The sequence below is a fragment of the Notolepis coatsorum genome (genome assembly GCF_963971535.1).
Source record: "Notolepis coatsorum genome assembly, chromosome: 7".
In the NCBI taxonomy this organism is placed as follows: Eukaryota; Metazoa; Chordata; class Actinopteri; order Aulopiformes; family Paralepididae; genus Notolepis; species Notolepis coatsorum.
The window spans coordinates 132,476,819-132,498,544 of NC_140171.1; the positions used below are offsets into that span (position 1 = coordinate 132,476,819).

The 21,726-nt window shown below is 42.9% G+C and overlaps 1 protein-coding gene across 2 annotated transcripts in view; it reads right to left on the reverse strand.

Annotated features, from left to right (window-relative positions):
• Positions 1–12,652: 12,652 nt before the first annotated feature.
• Positions 12,653–21,726, reverse strand: part of ube2o (ubiquitin-conjugating enzyme E2O) — a 135,666-nt gene continuing 126,592 nt past the window's right edge. For both annotated transcript variants that reach the window (XM_084319059.1, XM_084319058.1), the window contains 2 exons: positions 19,131–19,188; positions 12,653–16,158 (listed from right to left, as the gene is read on the reverse strand). In XM_084319059.1, the coding sequence (XP_084175185.1) occupies positions 15,329–16,158; positions 19,131–19,188 (888 nt within the window). In that variant the 3' untranslated portion in view covers positions 12,653–15,328. The remainder of the gene's footprint in view (positions 16,159–19,130; positions 19,189–21,726) is intronic.

Genomic DNA, 21,726 nt, shown 5'->3' on the forward strand with positions numbered 1-21,726 from the left:
CCTTGGGTATCCATGTTGTCTCCAGGAGAGGAGAGAACGCTTGACGATTAGCCCTAGAGAGGCCTGCTAGCTATTTTCTAGCCTGAGGCTTGCTTAGTTAAAAAGAAGGAAACGATAGCCATCTTGTCCCAACTTGTATATATAGACGACAACTATTTGGATAGAGTCTATTGTTAACTTGTATATTACTAGATGACATTATCTGGATAGAGCCTATTGACACTTGAAGGTGTAGTGGAGGACACAAGGATCTGGGATCAGTTGGTGAGTCCAGTGAGCCTCCCACGACGGGGCGACGAGCTGCTGCCGTTTGGAAGTCGACCTGCTGCTGCTTCTTCCGTTATTGTCTCGTGTCTAAATGTTTATGGTGAAGGGGATTAAATGGTACCATTATTATTCTTAACCAAACGAATGGAAGATGGACTGATTCGCTGTACTTGATAATAAAGATATACAGAGCTCTATATTTTTCCACTTGACAGATGTCTGTAATTTTCTAAGCTGAAAAATCAAACGTTCTACTGAAGAGTTTTCTATTGAGAATAAAATGATGATGATGATGATAATGTGACACCGTCTGCAGTTTCTTTCATGTCTTGGGGGTTGAGCTGCTGTGGTAATGTTCTCATTGGCCCCTTTCGTGACTGTGATGCACTGAGTGAATCCACAGTCACTTCCTAGTCCATAGCAAACCAACCTATGTTGACCATGAAGGACTGGTTCTGCCCGAACCGTTCGTTATACAAGTATCACAGACATTTCAAAGGTACTCACAGTTGCACAAGGGTTTCGGACAAATACGTGATTGTTTGAAAGCTCTGTGTTGCTAATAAACATTTTAAATATTTTTTTATAAACTGGTCAACACTGTTCAAAATGGCTTTATTTCCGTATTTGGCTGCCTGGTGCGCCTGCACTGTGATCACAGCGCATGCGCATCATGCACCCAACGCCGGAAATAATGCAGTGTTGACCAGTTTCTAAAAAATATTTAAAATGTTTATTAGCAACGCCGAGCTTTCAAACCATCACGTATTTTTGTCCGAAACCCTCGTGCAACTGTGAGTACCTTTGAAATTTCTACTTGTATAACGAACGGTTCGGGCAGAACCAGTCCTTCATGGTCAACATAGGTTGGTTTGCTATGGGCTAGGAAGTGACTGCATGTGGATTCACTCTGTGCATCACAGTCACGAAAGGGGCTATGTTCTCATGGGACCGGGGTCCAAGGACCAAACTAAATTGTTTAATTTGAGTCGATTAAAAAAGATACCCTGGTTTAAGGCAAATATCCTAGAAGCACTATTGGAAGGAGATGTCAAGTTAGCATCATAATAGAGTAAGATGAACATTGGCTAAAGGGGATATTTTACCATTCCTCCAAGGTGTCTGGCTCCTCATTCACTTCTTCATTTTGGGGACCTAGTCTAAAAGTTTTATATCCAAATTAAATTTGTAGTTTTATTCAGAGGATGCATTTCTGTTTCCTCTCTGTGCGTTCAGTAGAAACATTTACATTTAGTCATTTAGCTGACGCTTTTATCCAAAGCGACTTACAAGTTCTGTACGACAAGACAGCAAGAAGGGTACAACTCTATCAGCTGAGTAACAATGTTTATCAAAGTGTTGCGTGTTACAGTGTAGGTTAGTTTATTAGGACAAGTGCATGACAGTAAGGTTAGTCAGGGTTAGATATATATATATATATTTTTTTTTTTTATCATTTCAGATAATGGTTGAAGAAGTGAGTCTTTAGCCAACGGCGAAAGATTGGACGGGAAAGCCATCTGGCTGCATGTTAGCCTAGCTTAGCACAATGAATGGAAGCGGACATGTACGGGTAGCCTTCGGGAGAGGTGTTAGTTGGACAATGCGTAGGCTACCCGTACATGCCTGCTTCCATTCATTGTGCTAAGCTAGGCTAACATGCAGCCAGATAGCTTTCTACTGAACGCACAGAGGAAACTCTTCTCTCTGGAGAGGACTGTAAGCTAATTTCCCAAAATGTTGGCATGTTCCTTTAAGGATCACCACTTTTAACCTCCCATAACAACCGATCTCAGACTGGTCCCATGAATTTGTTCCTCTATTTGATGCCAACTTGACATTTAATAGTGCTCCTGGAGTTGTGTAATAGCCTATCCCTTTAACCTGTGCTAACAGTAGCTGTGACAATTGGTTTATCACCTGTGTGTTTTTGAACCACTAAAACTAACTGAATTGTACTGTAGCAAAGTAGTTTAATTACTAGTTTGTCAGATATCCTTTACGGATGTTGATATTAACATTTTTATTTTAGATTTTCTGTCAGGCTCATTAACTCCCAATTCATTCCAGCTGCAATTCCGTTCCTGTGTAGAGGAATACTTCCAAGAACTATGGCATACATAGTTTTATCTCTTTTTAATCAAATTGAATCAAATGTATTTGTAAGGCCAGACAACACACGCTAATGTCCCCATGGGCCAGACATGTATTCTTTAAACAAGTAAAGAAGAAACATCACAATAAATCAAGAACAAAACAAAAACACCATGAAATCCAAAATAAAATGTAAAATAAATGTATGAATGCAACACTCCCAGACATACCCCATGCGAAGGTAAGGAAAAACTCACTAAAAACCTAGCAATAGGAAAAAAGCACCACAGGCAATGTGGAGGGAAGAAACCATAGAAGGGCCATTCAAGGGGGGGAATCTCTCTTCTTATAATAGTGTTGCTATAAAACAGGCGAAACAGTTGGTAAGCATGTACATATACGTGTAATGAAACACAAATATGTACATGCCGCAGAGCAATACAGAGAGTTGTTAAGATGGCTCCGAAAATCTGCGGCTGTGAGCTCCCCTGTAGTTCCAAGTTTCTTTATTAGTTGTCATACAGAAATACAGGATATGAAATGCTTCTTTCTGTTTTGCTCCTGAGAGTGCTAGGTAAAAATAGATAATTATAAAAAGTATAATAAGTATAAAATAGAAAGTCAAGTACTTAAACAAGTGTAAACAAGACAAAATGTTCAATATACATAATACAATATACAATGCAGAGCAATATAAATGGGATGAGGTAGCTTGTGGTGCCACCTTGTGGTGGTAAGGTAAGGTGCAAGGCTTGGCTATGTGCAATGAGGTATGCGTTGCCAATACATATAAAGTGTGTTAGTGAAAAAATAAACGCGACATTCAAAGAATTCTACTCCAACTTGTATAAATCAGAAACGACTTTCGATCAAAACAAAATGGACACATCTTAATCAAATGAACCTCCCTAAACTTTCAGAGGATGACGCTAAACAGTTAGAAACACCGATCACACTAGAGGAACTCAGGAAGGCCATATCCGAAATGCAAAGTGGTAAGGCTCCTGGAAGAGACGGTATCCCACCAAAAATGTACCTCTCTTGTTGGGACATAATTGGACCCTTATTACTTAATATGATTTTATACTCAGTCAAGGAGGGGAACTTCCAGAAGAACGACAATATTGCACTCATAACAGTCCTCCTTAAAAAAGACAAAGACCCCACCGAGTGCGGTAGTTATAGACCCTTAAGCCTCCTCGGAACCGATATCAAACTGTACTCTAAGGTATTAGCCATCAGACTTCAAAAGCATATGACGTCTTTAGTTCATCCGGACCAAACTGGCTTCATAAAAGGCCACTTGATCACTGATAACATAAGACGATTACTACACGTACTAGATGCTAACAAGGACGACACCACACCTAAGGCGATGCTGTCCCTGGATGCAATGAAAGCTTTTGACAGGTTGGAATGGTCGTATCTATGGGCAGTATTAGAAAGGATGGGGTTAGGAAAAGGATTCATTGATATGATTAAAGTATTATACAAAGACCCATCGGCCATGATTACAACAGGTATAATCACCTCCGAAATCTTTCCGGTATCACGCTCTTCTAGACAGGGTTGCCCTCTTAGTCCCGGACTATTCGATTTATCATTAGAGCCTTTAGCACAATATATAAGACAATCCCAATCCATAGAAACAATCGTAATCAAGGGCACACAACATAAAATTTGTTTATATGCGGACGACGTAATACTGTTCATGCAAAACCCCAACACCGCATTGCCTCATCTTCTCAAGTTGATTAAGGACTTTGGCGATTTATCGGGATTTAAGATAAATTGGCCAAAGTTGGCTTTCCTTCCACTTAACGCCCCTGCAAAAAAAAATATAACCCTCCCAGAAGAGATACCGATGGTTAAACACTTTATATGTTTGGGAGTTGAAGTATTCCCTACCATAAGCCAAACGGTGAAGCACAATTACATAAAAATCCAAAATAAAATCAAATACGACCTTGACAGGTGGTCAAAACTTAAAAACTCAGTACAGGCACGGGTATCAATAGTTAAGATGGACGTCCTACCTAGAATCAACTTCTTCAGCTCAATGCTACCGTTACCCCCTCCAGAGGGTTACTGGAAAAAATTACACTCCTCCGCATACAAATGTATTTGGAATAACAAACCACCACGTATAAAAAGATCCACCGCACAGAGAAACAAAGCAGACGGTGGTATGGCATTTCCTATGGCAACACTACTATCACCAACATCTAAGAAGGGAGATCCCCCCTTGAATGGCCCTTCTAAGGTTTCTCTCCTCCACACTGCCTGTGGAGCTTTTTTCCCTATTGTTAGGTTTTAGTGAGTTTTTCCTTACCTTCGCGTGGGGTATGTCTGGGAGTGCTTGCATTCTTTCATTTATTTGCATTCATCTAAAAATGCTTGGACCTTATGGTGTTCTTGACTTATTGTTATGTTTTCTTCTAGACTTGTTTAAAGAAGACCTGTACGGCCCATGGGGACATTAACGTGTGTTGTCGGGCCCTATAAATAAATTTGATTTGATATGGCATTTCCTGATTTCTTCCACTATTTTAAGGCGTACACTTTAAGACCACTGACAACATGGTTTGATCCCCAAGTATCAGTATCCTGGAGAAATTTAGAAGAAAATATAGTAGCTCCACATAGACTGAAGGACATAGTATACACCAAATTATCAATTAAGCAATGCGAACGGAAATTTGGCCCCATAATTACTCATGCGATCCGGATATGGCGTGAAACACAAACAAAATATTCTAACCCACATAAATGGCATAATCATACTCCCTTATTCAATAACAATGCACTCTTGATTGGAAAACGACCTATAAGATTCCCTAGATGGGAAAAGCAAGGCATACACACATTAGGAGATGTTTTCAACAAACAGGGTTTTTGTAGTTATGATGAAATACACAAAAAAATGTATCTCACCGATTCCACATATTATTTTTACGCACAGTTATTGTTATGTTCGAAGGCTCACGGTGTTCCATTAAGAATACCAATTGTACACCACAGATACCACAAATTCTTCTATGAAAGAGAGACATCTAGAGGTTTTGTTTCAGATTTTTATCATCAATTACTAACATCCTCGTATGAAACCCTCCACCTAGACTCAGTCTGGAGGAGTGATATACCAGACCTGGAAAAAGATTTTGACTGGCAAGAAGCCTGGACAAATGTTCGACTTGCATCAAGGAACCCGGACCATCAACAAATCAATCTTAACTATATTCATAGAACATACTTGACTCCTATAAGACTGAACAGAATGGGTCTTAAACAAGACTCCAAATGCTCCTTATGTACAAATGGGGACGAGGGGACATTTATGCACATGTACTGGGACTGCCCACCAGTTAAGATATTCTGGAAAGAAGTGACCCAGCAATTATCAAATCTCTTAACTCTGAATATACCTGTACACAGGGCCGGATTAACGACCGGGCCGCGGCCCGTGGGCCTCGAGTGATGAGGGGCCTCCAAAAAAAATATATATATATATATATTATTTTTTATTTTTTTGGAGGCCCCTCGTCACTAGAGGCCCCAAATATTTGTTTATTTTTTTTTTACTTTTATTTTAAACATTTTTGGAGGCCCCTCGTCACCCCACATTTTTTTTTTTATTATTTATTTTGGAGATCGATGTCATACTGTGACACTGAATGATTGGCCACTGACATGTTTGCCCAATCGCGTGACGAGCTGTGTCTTTGCCCATTTCCTCGTCAAACAGCCTGCAAACTACCTGGTGTTCTATCGCCATGCTCTAAGACAAACTCTAACCTTAACCAACTTCGAAAGAGTGCCTAAGCTTAATCAGTGTAGAAACAGGCATCGGCCAATCAGAGAGCGTCTTGCCAGAAATGCGGCTAGGTTTAGAAATAACGCGACTAGGGGCCTCCACACTACACACTAGTACTAGTACTAAATACCTATATGTCCCTATGCCATAAATGTCATGTATGTTGTGTATGTCATAAATGTCTAAATGGGGGACCCTGATGTAAACAAGACAAACGTCTTTCTCAGGTCTGCATCCCCTGCCTTAACAATTGTGTGTATTGAGCCGTACTGTATTGTACCCATTCTGCAATCTGTTAAATAAAGTTTTCATTCATTCATTCATTCAGTAAAAAAAATAAGAGATACGAAAATTTGAAATATAGGCCCCTCTCTTATACATGCCTCCTCCTATCCGCTACAGTTGAAACAAATACAAGCCGGGGTTACTATTAGAGGAATTACTGTATTCTATATATTTTTTAAAGTGACATATAAAAACGCCACTGTGCGTGCGTGCACGTGTGTGTGGGGGGGGGCCTCCACAAGAATCTGGCCCAGGGGCCTCTGAAGTCTTAATCTGGCCTTGCCTGTACACCCCTCTGTATTACTGCTGAATGATGTTTTTGAGTGTGCAGTACCTACACAGCTAAAGAGATTGGTTTTATCTGGTATCACAGTGGCTAAAAAGCTGATAGCATCACGTTGGTTTCAACCGGAAAAAATGTGCCGGAAGGTCTGGATTCTTACATATCTCGATGTGATTTATCTAGAAATATCTACAGCAAGAATTTTGGGTCTCAATGAATCCAAAATGACAATGTGGTTAGAAGTGGTGGAGAGAATAAAAGATAGCATATAATGGTAGTGTCTGGTTAGGAGCGAGTGATAATGGATGGATTATCCAATGGGGGGTCCGGGAGGGGGGGGGGGGGTGGGGGTACGAGCTAGAGCATATGTGTGTAGGGTATTAGATAGCAGGTATTAGGGGTATATCCTGTATAAAACATTTAACTAAATGGTGATTTAATTGGATGTGCACTGTTAATTAATGCTTGTATATCTTATCTTGTGTTGTCATGTTTGTTTATGTTTGTTTAAAAAATAAAATACAAAAAAGTGTGTTAGTGACTAAAGTGGGTGCTACAGTAAGTTGTCCATTTAAAGTGGGTGTGTATGCCGTGAGTGTGTTTGATGGTTTGTTACATAGTGTTAATTGTGATTGAGCATCCTGATGGCCTGGGGATAGAAGCTCTTTCTGAGTCTCTGTGCTTGCCATGAGACTCCGGTATCGCTTGCCTGACCGCAGCAGTTCAAAGAGGCAGTTGTTTGGGTGGCTAGAGTCTTTTATTATTCTCTTAGCCTTATTGTTGCAACGCTTGTTGTAAATGTCTTGGAGAGTGGGAAGCCCACCTCCAATTGTGCGTTCGGCTGAACGGGCCACTCTTTGTAGTCTGCTACGGTCTTGTGTGGTGCAATTCCCAAACCAGGATGCTCTCTATTGTGCATGAGTAGAAGTTCTTAAGGATCTTCTGACTCACGTTGAACTTCCTTAGGTGCCTAAGGAAGTAGAGGCGTTGTCGTGCTTTCTTGACTACACTGTTAATGTGTGGTCCATGTCAAGTCCTCGGATATGTGGACTCCAAGGTACTTAAAACTGTTCACTCTCTCGACCGGTGCCCCGTCGATGCTGAGGGGGCTGTAGTCCCTGACATTTACAACAACCGGTGCATCAGCAAGGCCCAGAGGATTATAAAGGACCCCAGCCATCCCAACAACTGTCTGTTTCAACTGCTGCCTTCCGGGAGGCGTTACCGCAGCCTCAGAGCCAGGTCCAGCAGGCTCAAGGACTCATTCTACCACCAAGCCATCAGACTCATGAACAATACCTAACAATTATGATTTTACCCTGTTTTTATGTATGTAGTATTTTAAGTATTTTTAATTACTGTATGTACATTTTATTCTACTGTTGCACTTTTTATATCACCACTGTCACTTTTTCTTAAATCATTATGCTGGTTTTTATTGTGTTTCTTTCGTATGTATTCTAGTGTATTTGATTGACTGCTGTAGGTCGAGGGGGCAAGACCCAACAATTTAGCTGTTTTTGTCTGTAAATGTGACAAGATGCAACAATAAAACTGAATCTGAATGCAATAGCAACTGGGGTACATAAGAACATTTTGAAAGATTGAAAATAGAGCCGATGACTGATCCATTTCAGGTATGGATCGTAGAGAGGATCGCATCCTCCCGGCCATCACCACGAGAAATCCACTCAGGGAGATGGGGACAGGCGTTAAGTTGTACCTAAAATTGTACCTCATCCCATTTCTGCTTTGCACTAGATAGTACTGTACATTAGTACACTGCATAGTATTGTGTATTGTATATTATATGGTAACTCAGAACATTGTACATATGTCTATACCGAACACTGTGACCTCATTTTCTTCTTCTAAATTCATGCTATATTATGTTATTATGTTATTTGATACTATCTTGTCTAGCACAGTCTCTGGAGCGTAACAGTAAGAAGCATTTTGTATGAAAGTATTCTGTACTTCTGTATGACAACTATTAAAGAACTTGAACTTGAACTTGAAGACGGTTTGCGTGTTTGTGATGGGCGGACATAGCAATAGATGCATGTAGTAAGCATATTGTGAATAGAATAGATGTAGTACAAGAGGCAGGGGAACTATGTGAGAATGCTATTCATCGACTACAGCTCGGCATTCAATACCATAGTCCCCTCCATACTCATAGCCAAGCTCAGGGACCTGGGCTTGAACTATGACCTCTGCCAGTGGGTCTTGGACTTCCTGACTGGCAGGCCCCAGGTGGTGAGAGCAGGCAACTGCACCTCCTCATCCATCACCCTCAACATAGGGGCCCCCCAGGGCTGTGTTCTGAGTCCCCTCCTCTACTCCCTGTACACACACGACTGTGTGGCTCAGCGGAGTAGCAATACAATCATCAAATTTGCTGACGACACAGTGGTGGTGGGCCTGATCTCTGCCAACGACGAGAGGGCCTACCTGGAAGAGGTCAAGGTCCTGGCGGGATGGTGCCAGGAAAACAGCCTCTCCCTGAACGTCAGCTAAACAAAGGAGATGATTGTGGACTTCAGGAGGTCGGGGGTCAAGGACTACAGCCCCCTCAGCATCGACGGGGCACCGGTTGAGAGAGTCAACAGCTTTAAGTACCTCGGAGCCTACATATCCGAGGACTTGACATGGACCACACACATTGACAGTGTTGTGAAGAAGGCACGACAGCGCCTCTACTTCCTCAGGCGCCTAAGGAAGTTCCAAGTCAGTCAGAAGATCCTTAAGAACTTCTACTCATGTACAATAGAGAGCATCTTGACCGACAACATCACCTCCTGGTTTGGGAATAGCACTGCACAAGACCGAAGCAGACTACAAAGAGTGACACGTTCAGCCGAACGCACAATTGGAGGGGGGCTCCCCACCCTCCAGAACACTTACAACAAGCGTTGCAAGGGCAAGGCTAAGAGAATCATTAAAGACTCCAGTCACCCGAACAACTGCCTCTTTGAACTGCTGCGGTCAGGCAAGCGATACCGGAGTCTCAAGGCGAGCACAGAAAGACTCAGAAGAAGCTTCTATCCCCAGGCCATCAGGCTGCTAAACGAACAATGAATGAACACTACACAACAACAACCACCAAACGCACATAGCACACACATCCACACGCACACACTCACTTTAAACAAACACACTGTAGCACCCACTCCACACACTTTATAGCACACACCCACTTTAAACAAACACACTGTAGCACCCACTCCCCACACTTTATATTTATTGATGAAGGATTGCACTACAACTCGTACACCTTACTGTAAATTGTACCTAAATTGTACCTCATCCCATTTCTGCTTTGCACTAGATAGTACTGTACATTAGTACACTGCATAGTATTGTATATTATATGGTAACTCAGAACATTGTACATATGTCTATACCGAACACTGTGACCTCATTTTCTTCTTCTAAATTACATGCTATACTATGTTATTTGATACTATCTTGTCTAGCACAGTCTCTGGAGCGTAACAGTAAGAAGCATTTTGTATGAAAGTATTCTGTACTTCTGTATGACAACTATTAAAGAAACTTGAACTTGAACTAGTAAGCATATTGTGAATAGAATAGAAGTACTTAATCCAGAAATGAACTAGAACAGGCATGGTTTAGACGTAGGTCAGACAGTATGAAGCTGATCCATGACCTCAATGGTGCTCATAATAGTGCTTCTAGCTGGCACAAAGCCATACTTCTGACAACAAATGAATGGCACAGAGAAAAATAGAACCTAATGCTACAGTGTGTGGAATATTAGGTGAGCGCCTATGATGAGAAGCCGTCTAGACAACAGCTGATCAGAATGCAAATAAAGGCCACAAAACGTTAATATTGTACTGCTTGCAAAGTTTAATGAATCACTTTATACAGTTAACGCAACAAAAGTAAACCGTAAAAAAAGAAAAGGGAAACTTAAAAAAAGAAAAAACACTCAGCGATTTATACATGTATGACCCAAGCATCCACATGACTAATTAGAACTCGGGTTTTTGTTAAATATATATGTATTTATATAGTCATGACTTCTGTACAGAAGGAATCAGGCTACAAATAATAACTATTAGTTCCTTTTTTCTTTATATACCAATAACAGGCCACTGTGGAAATGTAGACATCGTACAGTCAAGTCTCGTGTGTTCAGCCTCTTTCAAAAAGGCTTAAAGCAACATGTTACATGCTTTGGCTGGAAAATAAACCTTGCAGTAATAAGATAATGGTTAAATCTTAATAATATACACACGCACATACACAGAGAGTTGTACATCGCTTCATGTGCTCGATACCCTGCTGCGTTGTGTTGGAGACCCAGCTACTAGACAGCTTCACATTTCCTGTTTCTGCAACTGTGATGGGACCTGGGGGGGGCAAACAGTTCCTGGTGGGGGTGTGTGTGCGCGTGTATGTATATGTGCGCGTGTATGTATATGTGTGTGTGTGTGTATATATATGTGTGTGTGTATGTGTTTCCCAGTTCAGTGCTGCAACTCTAATCGATGGAGACCATGTTGTAAGTAACTTGTGTGGCCAGAGAAAAACATCCCTCCACCAGGAACTGAGTTGTGGACAGACTGACTGACCAGCAGGCAGGAAGTGTTTAACCCTTTCACTACCACACTACATAATGTTAACCCTTTCACTACTGTAGTGAAAGGGTTAACCTTCTGTAGTGTGGTTGTGAAAGGGATTAAACACTTTGTCGCGTGGCAGTGAAAGGGTTAGCCTGCTGCATTGTCACTGTGAAAAGGGTTAACCATTTGGTAGTGAAAGGGTTAAAGATGAGCAAACAAGGCTACATGCTACACAGGTACGGCAGCCAATGGAAAACACCGGCTTCCTCCTGATGGCGCGCAGAAGAAGGTAGGATGTCACATCCAGGAAAAGGACATCAAAGTGGCGAGAAGCCCGGTTGCCAGTGACTATATTCACACGGTGGCCATTTTTTTTCTCATGTCTTGGTCGAGTTCCCATCTTGGGTGGGAACAGGGTGGAAAGGATCCCAACCCGAGCACGACGTAAGAGCAAAATGGCTGTTGTGTGAATATGATCAATGAATGGAATGAAAAAGACAAAAGAAAATAAACCACCATCACCAATCATCTTTTTCTACATCAAAACTTTTTTTTGGCTCTCACTCTCTTCCCACCCGCCCCTCACTCATTTACAATGGCACAATGTACGATCATTCAGGAACACTTAAGTATCAAATATCTTTCTTCAAGTAAAATACCAGACAGCCAACTCTTTGTTCAGTTCACTTGCAAGTAAAGCAAGTGACCTGTATAATAATAATATCTGGCAAAGCAACAACACGCTCAAGCTGGGATGCTGTTATTAAAAGATGTAAACAAAGACTGCTCTAATTTACCTAGGAAGCACTATCGGATTCAGGGGGGGGGGGGGGGGGGGGGGGGGGGGGGCTGATGCTGAAGTTGAGGTCTTGGCACCTCTTTCACAGTACTTTGCAGCACCAGCACCCCCCTGTGTCCAGGCAGAGTATATCTCCAGCGTGGTAGACAATGTTATCCCCTATTCAATCAAGGGTTGTGCAAATGAAAGACCAAATAACATACAAGAAACAAATCTATACAAGGGGATGTTTTTTTGTATAAGTGCCATAATGTCGTACTTCTCCTGGTCAGTGGGGACAGCAGTCCGAGCTTGGTATGAGAACACAGTCCAACACCCAATTGTGCTTCAGTCAGGGCATCAAAAAAATAACAAAATTCCAAACGTATGTATTCAAGCAAAATCGAAAATGATAATAACTAGAACCATATAAAAAAAAACCTGCAGCATCAAACTTTGTCTGCAATCTTTGAACTCTAACTGTACGTGCAACAGAGGAACATCAGGACACATTGACGACTGAAGTCTTTATGTGGGGGGGGGGGGGGGGTGCGGGCGGAGGTGGCTTTTTAAATTCTTCTTTTTTTTTACAGTACAAATCAAGATTCAGTTTTGTGTCACACCGTCCGATCATAATCCTATCCGATATTCAGTTAAGGGAAGAACTGTTCCCAAGATCTGTACTATAAGAGGGGCAACTACTTTCCAGAGAAAACACCACAGCATGGGTTTAGTCTGTAGGTCTGTGTAAGTGTCTAAAAGCATGAGTTTAGTCTGTAGGCCTGTGTACGTGTCTAAAGCATGGGTTTAGTCTGTGAAGGCCTGTTTAAGTGTCTAAAAGCATGGGTTTAGTCTGTGAAGGCCTGTTTAAGTGTCTAAAAGCATGGTGCAAGCAGCTCTGTACACAATGGTCTGAGATCATCAAGAAGAACAAGTCAAGTAAGGCAACATGTTGAGATGAGACGATGAAATAGATGCTGTATCTCTCCCCCCGGTTCCACCTCCGTAGACCGACGACTGAACTGCAGAGGAAGAGGAGGATTGTGGGAAAGCTCTGGAGGACCATTCTGAAAAAAACCTACAATTCTGCCAGTCTAATGAAATCTACTGCATTAAATAGCTAATCTTATTTGAATCCAGATTCTTGAGGATGTAACATTTGTATAGAACAAGATTGATCTGCCTACATGAAGAAGATGACAGAAATGTAAGGCTGACTCGATCCATTCCACGTGTTGATAAATGCTGTACATTGAACTAACAATTTGTTTTTGGTTTGGTTTTTCCACCAAAACTGTTCAATAAACTACTGAAAATTGCTTGGCGGCATTCCTACCCCACTCGTGTCTCCCCCTCGCGTCTTCCCCCAAGCAGGTTAACTTTATCCTTTTACACCTAAACGATTCGGCAGAAAATGTCTTTCACCCAACAACCACAACACTTTTTAGCTTTACACAATCTTGTTATAACCAAGAGATTTGCTGAACATTTTCTAGATGACTAGATGTATCAACTTGTAAAATACGAGTTTCATGCTAGCATTTCACGTTAGCTCCCCACTCCAGTGGAAGACTGTGAAAACAGCACTCTGCTTGACAAGTTCTGCACAAATAACAATCTGTATATATAGTCAAAGTCATGCTTACAAAAGGAGATAAATAAAGAAAAAAAAAGTTTTTTGAGTGGAAGGGACATTTAACCCTTTCACTAGCACACTACAGAAGGTTAACCTTTCACTACCACACTACAGAAGGTTAACCTTTCACTACCACTACATGCGGTTAACAGTCTGTATTGTCGCAGTGAAAGGGTTAACCTTCTGTATTGTCGCAGTGAAAGGGTTAACCATTTGGTAGTGAAATGGTTAAGCAGGGTGAGGCAGAGCCGTCCATCCAGCGTGGTGTTTATCCACCTGTTCCTGGCCTCCAGCGGTGAATATTATTATTATGTAAACTTTTGTCAGTCGATGTTCGCCATGTGGTTTGGTGTTTGAGCGATTGGCGAAAACCAGCAAGTATAGGTGAAGAGTAAGATGACGTTTTGAAACATTCACATTGTTGTTTGTGTGCAGGTGTGTGTCTTTGGGGGGGGGGGGGGGGGGGGGGGAAGAGAGAGAGAGAGAGAAACCAGTAACAATTACTTAAAAATAATCAGTGTGTGTGTCCTCTTCCAAACTAGATTGTCCCATTGGTTCACTGCGCTGCAGGGTGGTCAGAACAGCAGGAGTAAGGATACCTGTGAGGGCCAAACAGCCACAAATCACTGCGAGTTGTAGTTTTTCCCAGACTAAAAACCCCTCTTCCAAGATTACATGGCAACAGTTCAGTTTATTTAGTTTTTTCCAGTCTGATTGACAAAATGGGGGAGTGATTAGGTGCAAACCCACCCATTTTGTGGCATGGAGGCAAAAAGAAAAAAGGAATTGGATGGGAGGTGAAAGTCACTGGCACAGTTCTCCTTTTTTATGTTTTCCCAATCCAGCCTATTCTGCATCCCCCCCCCAAAGTCAGAACCCGGGAGGGACGAAAAGACAGAGAGAGAGAAAGAAATAAAAAAGAGAAAGAGAGACATCTTTGATTGCCTCAGGTAAAGGCTACAGTCCCACGTGCCTACATGCTCAGAGCATCAATGAGGGACGAGGGTCCCCACAATGTTGTGTGTGTGTGTGTGCGTGTGTGGAGTTGGGTCCCTATGACAGGCTCTCCCCAAAATGTAGGAGTGGGGAGGGGTGCTGTCTGGTCCCAGTTCTCATTAGAGGCCACACATGTTGAAGTTCAACCCCTCTCCCATCGAGAGCACACCTGGCCTCTGGGGGGCGACACTGAAGGAAAGCAGAAAAGGTGTCACATCCAACCCATCCGCTTCTCTTTAATAAAAACATCCGTCCTCCTTTTAGTGGTGATGTTATGATGAGAGCGTTGGTAAAGGAGATGGGGGGGGGGGGGGGGGTTGAGTGGTGATGGCGCAGACACTGGGGGTGTGGTCTTGGGCCAGAGGCTGGGTATTTAGAAGGGGGTCAGGTCTTTTGGGCAGTGCTGGATAGCAGAGTACAGCTCTGAACAAGGGGAGTGTAGAAGATTACAGGTTGTTCGGCCCTCCCCTCCGAGACCAAGGAACGGAGCCTCCTCTGTAGGACCGAGGTGGACGACGAGGTAGCGGAGGAGGAGGAGGAGAAAAGGGAGCGTTGCGGATGATGGGGGGAGGCACTTACTTTAATCAGTGTGCTCGGTGATGCCAGCAGCAGTGAGGGCGGCTCTGTACTGCAGCAGCACGCAGCACACGCTCTTCACGAAGCCCTTGGAAAGCGGAAACAGCGGGAAACCAATGTCCGGATAGCCGCTGCGCTCCGGGAGGAAACTCCGATAGCTCTTTCTCCGCTTCTTTGGTCGCACGGCCGGCTGGCTTCCCGTTCCGACGACGGCCCCTCCTCCTCCGTCCGCCGCGGCGACGACGCAGCCTGATTCCGTCATCGCACCCCCCGCATCGGCGGCACGTAGCACAGAGTCCGTCGCCGTCGCACCGGGACCACCGCTCTCGGCACCCAGGGAGGTGTCGATAGACCCTTCAGAGTTCTGGCTCAGCTCCCGCGGACAGGGCGCCGTAGTGGAAAGACTCAACCCTGAATCCTCCAGCTCTTCCTCCGTGATGCCGGTTCCCCCCGCTCCCCCCTCCTCCCCAGGCTTAGTGGGGCTGCTGTGGGCCACCGCGGTGACCATCCCCAGGGGCAGCTGTTCGTCCAGGGGCTCCACGGAGGGCGGACTCCTTTTCCTGGGGGGCTCGGACGAGCATCTCTCGGCAGACTCGTGCAGCTCCAGCCACACCTCCAGGCGGTGGACCAGCCGCCAGCCGCTCGAGGCGAAGTGCTCCTGGATCTCCTGGCTGAAGACCTCCACGGGGTTCTGCAGGAGCAGGGTCATGGACTGGACCATCCTGATCAGAGCCATCTCGTTGTAGCAGCGGCTGTTCTCGTAGCCTTCCTGCAGGCCGCGGTCGCTGTCGAAGCCGGCCTCGTTGTAGTAGGGCTCGTTGACCAGGATCAGGCCTAATAAGAGAGATGGGGGGGAAATATACACCGTTAGAATCCTGGGTCTTCTGTATTGTTCAGGCAATCCATGTAGACGCGACAACATCTCCAGGAGACGAGCCTCATGTTCCCTACACTGGCTCCCTTTAAAATTTAGAGTTCATTTTAAGGTGCTACTTACTACTTTTAGAGCCCTTCATGGTCTATTACCTGGATCCATTTCAGACCTTCCTACACCTCACTCGTCAAACCGGGCCCTTAGATCCTCTGACAAACTTCTATCGTCTGTCCCTAGAAACAGACTTGCAACCCAGGGTGATCGTGCCTTTCAGGTAGCTGCTCCCTTTCTCTCCGAGATCAGTAGAAACATGACTTAAAAAAAAAAAAAAAAAAAAAAAGGCTACTGTTCAGACAGGTGTTTGGCTAGTTTTATCTTGGTCTTACTTTGTATTATATTTCTAGTTGGTGTGTTTAATTGGTTCTATGTATTAATGATGTTTGATGTTTTTTTTTTTTTTTTAAGGCACTTTGTGATTCTGCGTCTAGAAAGGTGCTATATAAACTAAATGTACCGGTACTTACTTACAGGATGTCAGATTACAGAGGAGGAGTTATTGACAAGGACAAGGCCAGTGGGCTTAAAAGATGGACCATAATGTAGATTTAGAAAACAATTTTAGGAGTTTTAGAATGCCGTCTGCATTTTATTTAATTCATAAATCTATTATTGGATATGAAGCTTTGAGCTACTGTAGACCCATGGCACTGTAGGTTGATTATCAGATCAGATTAAGGTGAGAAAGACCGGTTTAGAAGCATAGATGTGATTTCACGGCATTGGCGTTTAACACATTGGTTGCCAACAACGAGAAAACTCGTTGTTGGCCACCATGCGTTGGTTGCCAATAACGAGATTTCTCGTTATTTAATCGTTATTTCTTTTATTAGTGATATCCATTCATTTTTCATCCGTCCAGCCTGACATTATCATTGGGAATGGCTCTGAGCTCAAAAAGGGCAAATACCGCCCCCTATCATCTCCCGGATGGTAATGCACATCATTGGATTGGATTGAGTGAAAGAAAAAAACTCCGCCCCAGGGTTTCCCCACCTCTGGCAAGCAGTGTCGTGTTACCAGATACACTGGCGAGGCTGGAAGGATCATGCGTTTCGGACTATATAACGTTGGATCAATAAACGCAATCAATATTTGGAATGGCGATCAGGAATTGGATTAATCTTTTTGCAGAACATCTGATCTGAGGTAAGGAATCTATGTTACCAGTTTTGGGTTAATCAGAGTTGTTTTTCACAGATTTCACAACGTGTGTGTGTGTGTGTAGCGTTAGGCGCAGCACGAATACATTATTTTTCAGCCCGCTTTTGTATCGTGCATAAGAACACAAATACTCTCGATAATCTAGCGTTTATTTGAAAACGATAAATCATAAATCAGCCGGAAAATGACAACGTGTTTTGTGTATTCCAGTAAATGGGTATTTTCGCGGAATTTCTCTGAAATTACTAGAACTCTCAGAAACTATACTCGTATTAAAAACGGTATAAAATGGAAATGTACTGATGAAAAAACAATATGTTTCGTACATGTTGACTGCAAGCAAGTCATTGATAAGCGACAGGTGTATTAGACACATAGCCATAATTTAAGATATAGTTTATGCGTTCGCAAATGTGCTCGTCCTCCCATTCATTAACGTGGTGGCATCCAAGTGATAAATCGCCATATCCGGCTGGCAACCAATGTGTTAAGGGGCTTGTAGACCAAGAGCTGACCAAGGAACATTTCTATATTTTGACTCATTTGAAGAGTCTTAACTAGGGATGGGTACCGTTCACATTTGAACCGATACGGTACCGGTACCCAACGGTAACTTTTTTCGGTACTTTAGTCTCTAAAAATGTAATCTACCTACCTCAGTTGTAAAAAAAAAAGAAGAAAAATCCAAACTTCAAATAACCACATTTTCGACAGTTTTTGGCTTGCCATTGCCCCGACTGCTTTGTTGTTGAATAAAGTCAAATCCTAGGTAAGCGTATATTGTGCGTGTGAACGTTGACATGAAAAGAAAAAAGTAAAGAAAATTTTTTTTTAAAGATTTTTTTAAGCGGTATCTCACGTGAATCGATACTCGGTAGTACCGACGTGTTTCGGTAAGTACCTTTAAAAGTACCGAATTCGGTACCCATCCCTAGTCTTAACCCTGAGATGAATGGATGCCGGTGTTCAAATTTGCCAAGTCAACGGGTCATGAAGAGGTGAAATAGCAGGAGTGGGGGTGTCTGGGTGGTGTAGAGGTCTAAGCACTCGCCTACCACCAGAGACCCCGGGTTCAATTCCCGGTAGCGGTACCTCCGGCTTGGTCACTCGTGCCTACAAAACACAATTGGCAGTGTTCGCTGGTGGGAAGCCAGTGGGGTATAAGTCCTGGTCGTTGCAATAGCAACTCCTACTGGTCAGTCTCGGCGCCTATTCAGCAGGGAGGGGACCTTCTGAAGACTCTCTGTGCCCGTTACGTTCCCCCAGTGAAACCCCTCGCTGGCGGCTGGCGACTCCACATGTATCGGAGGAGGAGGCATGTGGTAGTTCTACACCCTCCCTAGACAGTAGGGTAGTGCAATGACTAGGGGCGAATTGGCATAACGACTAAATTGGGGGATAAAAAAAATTATATATATATATATATATAAATAGCAGCAGTCTCAGTGCCAGACAGATTTAGAGTGACTGTGTGAGACACACTGCGGTTGGAGCCGACCCAAGCAAATAATGAATAATACATACACTTCTGCTGCAGAGAACACAAGGGGAGGTACAGTATGTGTGTGTGTGTGTGTATGTGTGTGCGTATGGCCGTGTGTATGTGTGTGCGTATGGCCGTGTGTATGTATGTGTGTGCGTGTGTGTGTGTATGTGTGTGTGTGTGTATGTGTGTGTGTGTGTGTGTGTGTGTGCGTGTGTGTGTGTTCACCTTGTATGGAGATGAGGACCTGCAGCAGGCTAGACTTGCTGGTCCATCTTTCATTGCCCTGTGGATCATGACAGACAGATGAGCAAGCAAACAACAAACAAATCCAAGGGAGTGTGAGGCACAACACTGACATGTAGCAGGTCTGTTCCTGGTCACAACACTGACATGTAGCAGGTCTGTTCCTGGTCACAACACTGACATGTAGCAGGTCTGTTCCTGGTCACAACACTGACATGTAGCAGGACTAGGGGTGTAACGATGCATCGATTCTAATGTGACGATTCAACTGCATCGATTTGAAAATGTTAGAATCGATTATAATCAAATTTTATTTTTATTTATTTTTTGTATTGTTTTTATTGACCTATTCATGCTGAGTGAATCAGTTCCCCCAGCCACATTTGTGTATTCAAATTTTTTTGGGGAATTAACTGATAGAAAATGTATAGAATCAAATCGAATCGTGGTCAAATGAAGAGATTTCATGATGCATTGAATCGTTGCCTGAAGAATCGTAATAGAATTTAATCGTTGTGAGGTCGCATCATTACACCCCTAAGCAGGGCCCCGTACCCGTACCTGGCTAACTGAGTTAGCCGGATAATTTTCAGCATACTTAAGCCAGACATTTCCATTCCCCAACGTCGGATTTTCTAAATCGCCATGGTAACAGATCAGAAAGTTTGAACCTGGTCGAGGGCAGGGTTAAGTTCAGTTAGCTGGATGAACCATGGCCACGCCCCCGCAAAGAAATGCCAGCTCGCTTCCTGAAATATTTCTCACAGTCTAGATCCCATTATGCCATTTCTGAATAATGTTTTTGTGCTTCGTTTGAAATGTAAAATAATAGGTCTACCTAAAATGCTGATAATAAATCATATTCAGCCTATGAATTTACTTTGTCCTATATAATGCACGTCATATTTATACGAATACGGCGCTCGCGACAGTTATTTTAATAACTGACTAAACGGATCATTGCAAATGTGAATCCCGCAGGGATATTTTAATGAATGAAACCTATCGGGTGTTTGGCTCTGATTAGTTTAATATTCTTCGCTGTGTATTTGCTTAACGGAGCACCCGGATGCGTTTCATTCAAGCTGAAGCGTCTATGCGCGGATTGTGGATATGAATTATGAGGAATCTGAATCTGTGGAGTATTTAATTGTATCACTGTTACTGTGACAGTGTCACACGTTATTGTGATATTGTAACTGGGATTAAAATATATGAGGAGATGCGCTGTTTGATGGATTTGATGACGTGACGTGACTTGATAAATTGAATGAGCCTTTGACGTTTTTGATGAATGAATTTGAGAAAATGCATTTATCTTTTCAAGCACTGTTATCTGATGATGAACATGAGGTGTCACTGGTATAAACCAAAGGGTAATCAATTCAATGCATGTATGGATTAGGTCCGAAACAGATTAAAACCTGATTAATAGTGTAACTGCAAGCCTCCCTCCAAGCCTCTCTTTGGAAACCATGTATTTATATAGTACATAATACCTAAGCACATACAGTACAGATATCCTCATAATATAATTTGTATCAATTAGATATACTATTTGGGCTTGTTTTTATCCTTATTCTGAAAGAGTTGAACTAATTATTTTCGCTAGCAAGATCTCATTTGATTATTCATTCCATAAGCCTACTGCCAGCAGGCACGTTTAAAGAAATATAATCTGATTGATTGGGGTAATGAGGGACTTAAAATTAGCCTATAGATTATGCATTTAACTTGTCGGCGAGGCTATTGAGCCGTACTGCATTGTACCCATTCTGCAATCTGTTAATAAAGTTTTAAATCAATCAATCAATCAATGCCGTTAGAAGATCAGGATTTCTGCGATCGACACCTGCTGTCTTTTCAGCTGAGGCGGCCGCGCGCAATTATCCTGAGTCTCAAGTCTGGTTCAAATGAACGAGACTGAATCCACCTTCGAGGAACAGGAACATCCCGGATTCAAACATCGGGTTAATTGAATCTGGATAATGGGACTTTTGATCGACTTAGTTGAACCAGGTACGGGGAATAGGGCCCAGGACTGTTCCTGGTCACAACACTGACATGTGGCAGGTCTGTTCCTGGTCAGAAGATGGCGCCGTTGAAACGTATACAAATCTTTATACAACGGCATGCAAATTTCTCGATTCTGATTGGCCATTTACACGTCTTTATTGGCAACAATCCACGGTCCTGGGCTCAGGACCCGCCCACAACCGAATCACATATCACTCCCCGGCTCACTCCGGGAGAAAACAAGATCGCGGACAACAAATGGTTATGTTGAAAGCACCATAACGACTAAATATGAAGCGATTCTGTCAAGGGGAATGTGTTAGTCCTTTAAACAATGTTGGATGATGTAATTGATGGGTCTTGAGTCAATCAAGAACAAAAGAAAAATCGCGGATTGATTGATTGATTAATTGATTGATTTAAATTTCTTCCTTCCTACTTTCTACTGACTGCAGCGTTCTCTCTCACACTGTCCGACGCTGGCGTACCCACAAACACACACACACACACACACAGTGACACACACACACGCACACACACACACACACACACTCCTGTCTGC